General features: G+C 36.5%; 1 protein-coding gene across 1 annotated transcript in view; it reads right to left on the bottom strand.

The window, feature by feature from the left end:
• Window positions 1-2,048: 2,048 nt before the first annotated feature.
• LOC125932682 (methylcytosine dioxygenase TET1-like) overlaps window positions 2,049-10,456 on the bottom strand; it is an 89,317-nt gene continuing 80,909 nt past the window's right edge. Inside the window, exon 11 of the mRNA XM_049645154.1 lies at window positions 2,049-6,819. Within this exon, the coding sequence (XP_049501111.1) occupies window positions 5,804-6,819 (1,016 nt within the window). The 3' untranslated portion in view covers window positions 2,049-5,803. The remainder of the gene's footprint in view (window positions 6,820-10,456) is intronic.

Below are 10,456 nucleotides of genomic sequence, written 5' to 3'. Positions count from 1 at the left end.
GAGAACAATGGGCGCATGACCACTATCTAATCCTAAAAACTGAATTTGCCTCTACCCAAAAATGGCTAAATAAAATATTTTGATTCTTTTTGGTATTATTCCACAAAGGATTTGTGAAACATGATTTTAGAAGACAGGAAAAGACACCTTGACCAAGATTACTGCTATTCTTGAAATGAACCATGTGTGTATGTGTAGGGAACATGGGGAATGGAGGCAGAACAGGGAGAGGAAGCAAGAGAATTTTAATTTAAAGAAAATCAGAGGAAAGGATAAAAACTGTAAAAAGAATGAAAGTACACTAGTAACATCATAGCGTCAGTGAAATGAAAAAAGAAAAATAACAAGCACAGTTTCTGGTCAAAGATGGCAAGTCTATACCTAGCCAAATGAAGAAGGAAACTACTTCTTAATACTGTCTCTCCAAAAGTGAACATGTTTCTGACAGCTGCAAGATTTTTTTCTGATGAACAAGACAAGAGAGAATGCCTTTCATAACAGCTGCTGGGGACAAAATTTCTATTTTAGGAAAACTAGGTTAAACTATTCAACAGGAGTTTCGCAAGTTGCGCACAAACATAAATCGGTTAAATCAGATGTAATGTGTTTAAAATCTGATAATAACATTCCTACCTTAGACTAAGTTTTGCTTCAGTTATAGGGGACATGTATGGCTGAACAAACAAGAAAAACTTGTGATCCCGGCGGGATCATGGTATCACAGTAGGAATGGGAAAAGTATGGCCAACAAAGCTGAGACAAGTGTTTGACTTCTAAAGCTAGAAATATTAAATATTGCATACTATCAAAAGAGAAACACATTGTGGGGCCCTTAAAGGAGAAGTGAAAATTAGGAGTGGCAAAATGAGGAATACCTTTGGATTACTTGAAGGAATAAAATACATGCCTTTCGAAGTAAACAGTGGTATTTGATCAGGTGCCCAGAAGACAAGGGGATTGAAACAAAGTCACCTAGATGTACTGGAATAAAGAGAATTGAAGTTTGTAGAGTTCAAGACAAAAAGAGTGATGTCTTGCATAAAAGCCAGTTTTATCATTTCCAAAATTAAAAGAAGAACTTAGACACTCTTTTATACATGAGAAAAGAAAACAAAGAAACAACAACACAAACCCGCCAATAAATCTTAATACATTCTAAGAAAATACATGAATCCAGCTTCTGATAGACATGCTGATTCTTTCTGAATTGCATTCCAGAGCCATAAGTGGCATCATTTTCTCAACCTGTTAGAAGAAAGCTCAAAATGGAGCACAATTTTGATTTAGATAAGTCCAGACTCTTCAGGAATCAGGGCACTCATTATCATCACTTGGTTGAGTGTACCTTACGGTTGACATTGAAGTTACAAGTTCAATACACTTATGGGCAAGTTTAGGAACTGTGCACAATAAAACAGTATTCTAATACAGGTAGACAATCACTTCAAAATTAACTATGCTAGGATTTACTTGTGAGGCCAACTTGGCAGGAGGTGTGACTAGACTGTACAACCATGGCTAGGTAGTATATATATATACACTGGATATACTTTCTCCAATTCTTTTAGTCATTCAATTTTTCATAACTCCTTATATATGCCTAATAATTGTTCCAGGGGAAATAAAAGCCTGTACCGTGTAAGTACTTGATATATATATATTTTTTATTGAAATAGCAAATAAGACTATTGCCACATTTTGTTGGATTAGTTAACAGGACAACTTCATAGGTAAAAGTCAGCTAGATTTCCCACACAGGGGAATCTTGATCCAATTTCACTTGACTTATTTTCCTGAAGCCCTCAGGAAAACAAACAAAAAAATAAATAAATAAAAAAAACAAACAAAACAAAAAAAGCAATAGAAAAAATAAAAGGCCATTTTTATCTTTCACATGTACTGCAATAAGGTTATTTCCCAGTGATACAATACTCCCTGGGTGAGGAAATCAAGTTTGTTTCCTAAAATCCTCCTACGCACAACAAAGTGGCCTTCATTTGATGGTTTAAATTCTATTTATAAACATAAGTTATACACTGACATTAACATCTGCTCTTTAGGCCCCAGTGATTTAACTATAGGACTTCTAAGGTGTCTTCCAGGGCTATGAGAGGCCACTACCATATTACTTCACAATTCTTGTCATAAAATTGTACAGAAGATCAAAACTCACAGTTGTACTAAATCTAGACTAAAAAGAAATTTCCATGCAGCAAGAAGTTGTGAAATAGAAGGTAGCTATATATTATTAAAAGTCACATACAGCTACTGATTTACTCAGCACATTCAAAGGAAGTCCTGTGCTCGCTATAGGTGGAAGTTGTCATGCAATGTCAAAACTTTGTCCCAGATAAAAAAATCTGAATAGAATTTGTCTTAAAGAATAAACTTAAGTAGTTTGGGGTTATTTTCATACATGCTATTGTGGAATAAATGATGGTCCATTCAAATCCACTGAAGCAATAACATTAGAAAGTAGGTTACTTCGTATGAATTGTTATCTCATTTACACAAGGGTATGCATTCAATTAAGTATGTACTGGGGTTATGTCTTAAGCAAATTGCTTACGGATTTCATCTAGTTGAAATTCTATATTTAACAAATTAAATTATTTCACATGCAGATTGCATAACAAAGATGTTAGAAGGGTAAGCTGCAAACATTTTGCTAACATATTGCAAAAATTTACCTACAGCTATACATTTTCAGCTAGCCTCACTTTCCAATAATATGTTTCAATTAGGTCTATGACATGATGTACTTGGTACTTTGTAGATGGATTGGAAGATACAGGTGAGGCTGATAAGCAGAAGAAAACATTTTTTTCCAACCATGGCCTGAGAGCCATTAGAAATGGGAGTCTGAAGGGCAGAGTGATATATTGTAGGATTCTAAAATAGGCAGTTCATTGCAGTTAGTAAGTTTGTAACATATTATGGACAGGTTGGGTTAACACCGGGATCATGTATCAATGAATTCAATTATCATACCATGAACAAAGGCAGAAGATTCAAAAACTTAATTTGAGTGCTGTAAGAGAGGGGAAGCAAAAGGTGATCGTGACAGTAAAACATAAGAGGTGTAGAAATAATGTTAGATGACCAGTTTTCTGAGTGAAAATGTCATTTCAAACAAATTTATTTCCTTGCTTCATAAAAGCAGTCTAAAAGCAGTGTTGCTAGCATACAATCACAATGCTGTAGAACATTGAATAAGCAGGAGTTAAAAAAAAAAATCACAGGGCAGACAAAGGGATGGTAAACTGCTAATTTAAACTTATGAAGTAACGTCCAACAAAGTAGGGATCACGTGTGGTTCGCACCATGGGGTTATCGGTTGAGGCAGGCTATTGATGGTGTGAATTATAATAAGGAATGGAAAACATTTTAGTTGAGAAGGGATATTTTCATATATGTTTTTGGGGCAACTGCAGCCAACTTCACAATTTTCAATATTCCCCTAAGTCAACACTGGAGCTTCAAGTTCAGTTGTTAAGAAACTTATTCAGTTAGTGACCCTGATGGGAATTTCTGCAGATATATTATAATGGATTCTTTTGAAGGAAACTTGCTGTTTCTTTGAAAACCATGGATAAAAACATCTTTTAGGATTTAAATTCTTCAAGTTTACTTTGTCATGGGAGGCGATTCAAAGAAAATCAAAAGCTAACATTTAAATTCTGCAGACATTTAGTAAGTGTTGAATGGTAAGAAGATGGATGGATGGATGGATAAAGGGTGTTAAAACTTGATCCATTAAATCTGGTGATGAAATAATTTCTAGTGGGAGCTAAGGCCTAATATCTAAAATGAAATATCACAAGGGCGTATTCCTGATAGTCTAATACTAGTAAATATCTTATTGAAGCAGCAGAAACAATAAACAATCACTTATTTATATACTTATATGTATAAGAGACCTTAGGCTCACAAAAATATACATGTTTTAAAACGGAAATCTAAGGCACACAAAATACTAAAACAAGTCAATGAATCACCCTATTTTACATATTCAAGAAGCAGAAATCTACTTGTACAAGATGATGGTCTACCAATGGATATTTGTTATATACAATCCCTTCATATTCCTTTACTTGTATTAGTCAAAAGCTTGAAACTGATACTTTGCACCATATATTATTTTAATATAAGTTACAATGAGTTTTTTTTAGAGAGCTTGCTGGAACTGTTTGCTTTTGCACCAAAATTGTTGAGTGTTAGCAGTTGTGGGCTTCCTATGGCATTTCCAAGGGAGAAGCACCATTAATTAGGTTTTCCACACTCCCAAGGAATCTGACACTTTGAATGTTATAGCACCTCTGCATTTTAACAGAATCAAGTATTTCATTGAAATTTCTTGTTCTAAACATTTTGCTCGGGCAATCCTTTTTGTTTTGTTATAAAATGAGCCAATAAAATAATGGGAATATATAATGGGAGGGCTAACATAAATGGAATGCCTATTTTCCTGTTACCTAGAACATAGGCAATTATCAGAGAAGATGAGTTTTCATTTTCCTAGAACGAATGTGCTTAAATCAACTACTTTGGATTAGTATTAATGGGCAATACCATTCCTACTGTTTCGGATGTGTGGATATGTGATGATGACAGGGAATTTATTTTTAAAAGATTCCTACGGGAATTTTATTCTTATTCTGTACCAGAATGATTTTAAGAACAAATAAGGCAGTTGGGATGGGTAGGGTTTTTGCTACTTTATTTTTATATTTGAACACCTTGAAACTTTAGAAGCATTTGACTCTACTGATTCCTACTATGTTTCATCTCCTTTTGGAAAAACCTTTCATGATTATACTGAGAAAGCTGGAGGGAAAGTAAATTGGGGCCACTGTTGCTTGATAAATCAGAAGAGAGCACTCTTACTCAGCTCCAAATAAAGCGTTAATCGATATCGGTGATACGCTTCCTAATTCCGATTTTAGAGAAAATGAACAATTTTTGCATGTTCTAACTATTTTATAAGTAGCTAATATTTGCATGAGGACACATTAAAAAAAAAAGAACACAACAAACCATATACATGATTAGAATACATATTGCAGTTAACAAGATGGAACTCTACACAGCAATAAATGATTTCTCTTGTATGCAAATATGCATAAACAATAGACAATAGGATTCTTATACTATACTATTTCAAGTTACTTTTAAAAATAGAAAGTGCTTTTAAAATATATATTTACAATTTATGAACAGCCTCCAACCATTATTAACAATAATGAATTATTTTATACAGGAGAGATATTTTGAGAGAAAACATTTCATTGGTTTATTTCAAAGGAATATGCCGATTTTCTAGCAATGATTGGAAGATGTTGGAACAATGGCACCATGAAAAAATAATGCAGCTTATTTTTAACTGTTGATGTGGGTAAGCACCAGGAGCTGTGTAGAGTTAACACTGTGTCTTGATTTTACATCATAGCACATGAACCTGTTAAAATCCTCTAAAAATGACTCTTGTTTCATAGTAAACAGACTTAATTTAAAGCACCAAACTGAGTGATTCTATCAAGGTTAACACCTAACCAAAACATTTCTTTATGTATTGAAAACTATAAAACTTTTATTTTTGCTTAAAATGTGCACCTTCTACCAATTGTCAAAATATAGTCACAGTTAAGAAATACCCACCCCATTTTTGTTTTTTTTTTGTTTTACCTCAGCCTTCAAATGGGTGAGATGAAGATATAAGTAAACGACAACATGACTTTCTTTTAACAGCACCTTGAAAAAATACACAAAACTAGCAAAGGCATTAAGAAGGGGAGAAAAGCTTTCAGACCCAATGGTTATAGGGCCCTGCAACATGTGTGAGAGCATAGGGGGACACTGTGACAATATTGTCATGGGTTAATGTTAATGCTTTATGAGAAGGAATTTGGTTCAATTCATTAACTTCAGGGGACAGTTCAGGACCCTCATTAGCTGCCTGGTCTTTCTGCTCTGAGGCCTTAGTTTTCTTATTCTTAGCTTCTTTAGCCTCAAACTTCATTTTGTTTAGTTCAAAACCATGTTGGGGCTTATTCAGGTTTTTGTGCTGGTAGAAGACAAGGGAGAGGCGTGTGGGATGATTCCGGTTTGGGTGTTCGACAGGAGTCGTTGCGTGAAGCTCTCGCCGGGCACACTCGATCAAAACGGAGCCATGAGCAGGCGCGATAGCCACCCCACCAATGTTGGCATCCAAGAAGATGTGCTCACTGTCTGACCAGTACTCATCAATGTGGGGCAATTTCTCCTCAGCAGGTGACAGGGGGTCATCTGAGAGGGGATCATCTGAGAGAGGCTCATCTGCTTCAGAGTGTGGCTCATCTTCTTCCACCAGAGAGGACGCAAGGTCATGAGGAGAGGCGGTGAATGGGGGTTGCTGGTTTGGATGATTAGAAGATAGCTGTTCAGATGGGCCAGTGGGAGGCTCAGAATAAACCAAGGAATCTGGCATGGGAGTAGACAAGGTGGGAAGAGGAACCACTTCACCAGGCTGTGCAATTCCAGCGCCTTCCCCCGCAGCTGCATTAGCACCACCGTGTCTCGCAGAAGGCATTGTGCAGTGAGGATTGCTACTTCTTTCTGAAAACCCGTACGAAACTGACGACACATCGTTCTTAAAAGGAGCTGTTGTGGCCGACACAGTCTTAGGGGACCAGGAGAGACTTGGAGGTATGTTAGCCTCTTTCCATGTGTGAGGAATGGATGGGGTCAATGAGTAGGTTTTAGTGTTGTCCGAACCTTTGAAGATAAAATGGGGTTCAGTTTCATTTTTTATTTCAAGGTGCAAGGCTTCGGTTTTATTCCCTAAACAGAGAAAAGGACACCAAATGCGAAGATAAGTACAAACTACTTTAGGTAGTTGTCTTTAAGGAGTATTTTAAAGAGAAATACATGACAAAACATTGATGATGGCAGTGTTGGTCAGTTTTGTTCTATTTACTTTAAGACAAACATACGAGCATGCTTTAAAAATCGCATGTAGTTTGGTATGCTTTTCCAACCAACAAATTTCCTTAAAGAATGCTTCCCTAGGCACACATTTAGCCAGAAGGATGCCCAGTGATTAAAATACTAAGAAATTAGAAACAACCTAATTGGCTATAAGGTAAATATTGAAATCATACATTGGAATACAACACAGGTAATAACATGACGATTCAGAGCAATATTTCTACCCAAAGAGATTATTGCATGATCTCATTTTCAAAAAAGTAAAAATAAGTAATAGTTTATAAATATTTCTGGGTCATGATAACATCATAACTGGCAAAGTTAATTACTAGGCAAAGGAAGTCACAGAAGAAGTTTTAGTTGAAGAGGCACCTAGGTGGCTCAGTCAGTTCAGTGTCTAACTCTTGCTTTTGGCTCAGGTACCATCTCACAATTTGTGAGTTCAAGCCCCCTGTTGCTTTCTGTGACAACAGCATGAGCCTGTTTGGGATTCACTGTCTCCCTCTCCCTCTCTCTCCCACTCTGTTCGTGATGCCATTCTCTCTCAAAATAAATAAATAATACACTAAAAGAATAGTGCTTATGGGTTAAGATTACAAAAAGACACGGGGTTATAAGCCTAATATTGTGCAGAGCACTACCCACAGGGTATGTATTATTATTATTATTATTATTTTTTTTAAGTTTATTTATTTTGAGAAGGAGACAGAAAGAGAGAGTGCATGTGTGCACAAGATCATGACCTAAGCTGAAATCAAGAATTGGCCACTTTACCAACTGAGCCACCCAGGCGCCCCATCAAGGTATATAGTATTAAAAACATAGCAGTACGGGCATCTGGGTGGCTCGGTTGGTTAAGCGGCCGACTTCGGCTCAGGTCATGATCTCGCAGTCCATGAGTTCGAGCCCCGCGTTGGGCTCTGTGCTGACGGTCAGAGCCTGGAGCCTGTTTCAGATTCTGTGTCTCCCTCTCTCTGCCCCTCCCCCGTTCATGCTCTGTCTCTATCTGTCTCAAAAATAAATAAACGTTAAAAAAAAAATTAAAAAAAAAACCATAGCATGTAAAGATGCTACTGGGGAATGACACGAAGATAAAGTTGGTAGAAATGCTGTTTACAGGCAGTATGGAATCAGGTATGTGACTCTTAAAATAAATCCAAAATAAGTGTCTGTAAAATGGAGCTATATTCAAAAAAACTTATTCTAATTCTCCCCAGCTTGCCTCTTCATTATCTCCCTATTAAATTTTTCTTAGCCTTGTATAAATGCCTGCTCTGTCATTTCTCTCATCTTACAAAAAATAAATAAGCAAACTCTTGTTGTAAATATGAAAAAAAAAATCAAACAAGTTAAGGAATACCCCGTAATTCTATAGTTGAGTAAAGTTGAATACAAATTCATGGTGTATTGGGGCGCCTGGGTGGCGCAGTCGGTTAAGCGTCCGACTTCAGCCAGGTCACGATCTCGCGGTCTGTGAGTTCGAGCCCCGCGTCAGGCTCTGGGCTGATGGCTCAGAGCCTGGAGCCTGTTTCCGATTCTGTGTCTCCCTCTCTCTCTGCCCCTCCCCCGTTCATGCTCTGTCTCTCTCTGTCCCAAAAATAAATAAAAAACGTTGAAAAAAAAATTAAAAAAAAAAAAAAACAAATTCATGGTGTATTTTGTTCCCTCGGGCTCCTTGGAGAGATGGCTGAATTTATATATGGGGCAGTGTTATATAAAACAAGCCTGGAACATCGTGTTGGAAGCTAAGGAAACTATCAAAGGCAATCGAGGTCATGACAAAAAAATTCAGAAGCCAGCATGATGGGTTTCTACTGATCAAAGATGGAACAATTTGAGGATTTTTTGGTTTCAATTTGAAGATTTTTAAAGAATTGAAGATTTTTCATATTTAGTTAGGAATAAAAACCCTATTTAATATGCACTGAAATATGAACTATAAATAATAATAAAAATACTAGTAATAAAATAACAAAAATTAAAAAATTTTGAGATCCAAAAGATACTAAATTAAAAAAAACTGAACACACTGGAAATTGCTTAGGAACTAACTTGTATTCTAAAAACCGGTGAATAAAGGCAAATAGCCAAGCATTTATTCTAATTTCCCTACATGAACCATATCTCAGCATTAACAAGTTATTGGTAAGGGCAATATTTCTTTGTAAAAGAAGATCAACCACCAAATGGAAGAATGGTGGACTTTGTTGCTGCTCATGTAATAAAGAATATAGAATATGAGGGCACCTGGGTGGCTCAGTCGGTTAAGCGCCCGACTTCGGTTCAGGTCATGATCACATGGTTCATGGGTTTGAACCCTGCGTCAGGCTCTGTGCTGACAGCTCAGAGCCTGGAGCCTGATTCGGATTCTGTGTCCCCTCTCTCTCTGCTCCTCTCCTGCTCGTGCTCTGTCTCTCTCTGTCTCTCAACAATAAACAAATACTAAAAAAAAAAAAAATATATATATATATATATATGTATATAAATATATATATATAGAATATGATATTAAGTGTTTCTAAAATGGGTAAAAAGTTCATAGGGAATGTTATGATCAGTGATTCCCATTGACAACACCTGGACCATGGATCAGTCTTAACATCATAAAAAAGAGATATCACTGGACACTATATATTTCCTGATGTGAAGAAACGAGAGTGTTCAAATTGGACAGTGGTCTTTAAATAGTGTTTTTAAAGTGGAAGCTGAATTTGTCTCCACAGGACAATGGTTTTCGCTATATGAAAAAAAGAGAAAGGAAAAATTGGAAAAGCAAGCTTAAATAAGAAAGGTTTAGGAGACATATCAAATAACTATAATGTGTGACCTTGTTTGGATAATAATTTAAACAAAACAAAATGTGGGGCGCCTGGGTGGCTCAGTCGGTTAAGCATCCAGCTTCGGCTCAGGTCATGATCTCACAGCCCGTGAGTTCGAGCCCCGTGTCAGGCTCTGTGCTGACAGCTCAGAGCCTGGAGCCTGCTTCAGATTCTGTGTCTCCCTCTCTCTCTGCCCCTCCCCTGCTCATGCTCTGCCTCTCTCTGTCTCAAAAATAAAAACATTAAAAAAAATTTTTTTTAAACAAAACAAAATGAAAAACAAAAGAAAAATCATTTAGGAGAAAAATGGAGCATTTTTTTGGTTTTGTTTTGAAGTAGGCACCATGCCCTCCCTATGTGGGGCTTGAACTCACGACCCTGAGATCAAGAGTCAGGTGGTTCTCCTACCGAGTCACAAAGGCACCCCAAACGGAGCAATTTGAACATTGATTGGTATGAAAACAATATTTGATTTGTTTGTTTTAGGTATTGCGGTTATAAAAATTACTTATTGTTTAATGACATACTGATGAAGTAATTGATAAGATAATATGATGTGAGTTCTGCAATTTATTATTGAGGGAAGTGAGATTCATTAAATAATTCACTCACTCTATACCTTTAAAACATTTTTCCATTTAAGAAAAAAACCTCTCAACCTTTAAAACTTC

Source organism: Panthera uncia, chromosome D2, assembly GCF_023721935.1.
Source record: "Panthera uncia isolate 11264 chromosome D2, Puncia_PCG_1.0, whole genome shotgun sequence".
In the NCBI taxonomy this organism is placed as follows: domain Eukaryota; kingdom Metazoa; phylum Chordata; class Mammalia; order Carnivora; family Felidae; genus Panthera; species Panthera uncia.
Note: the sequence above shows the minus strand (reverse complement) of the source record. Positions and strands in the feature narration are given on the sequence as shown.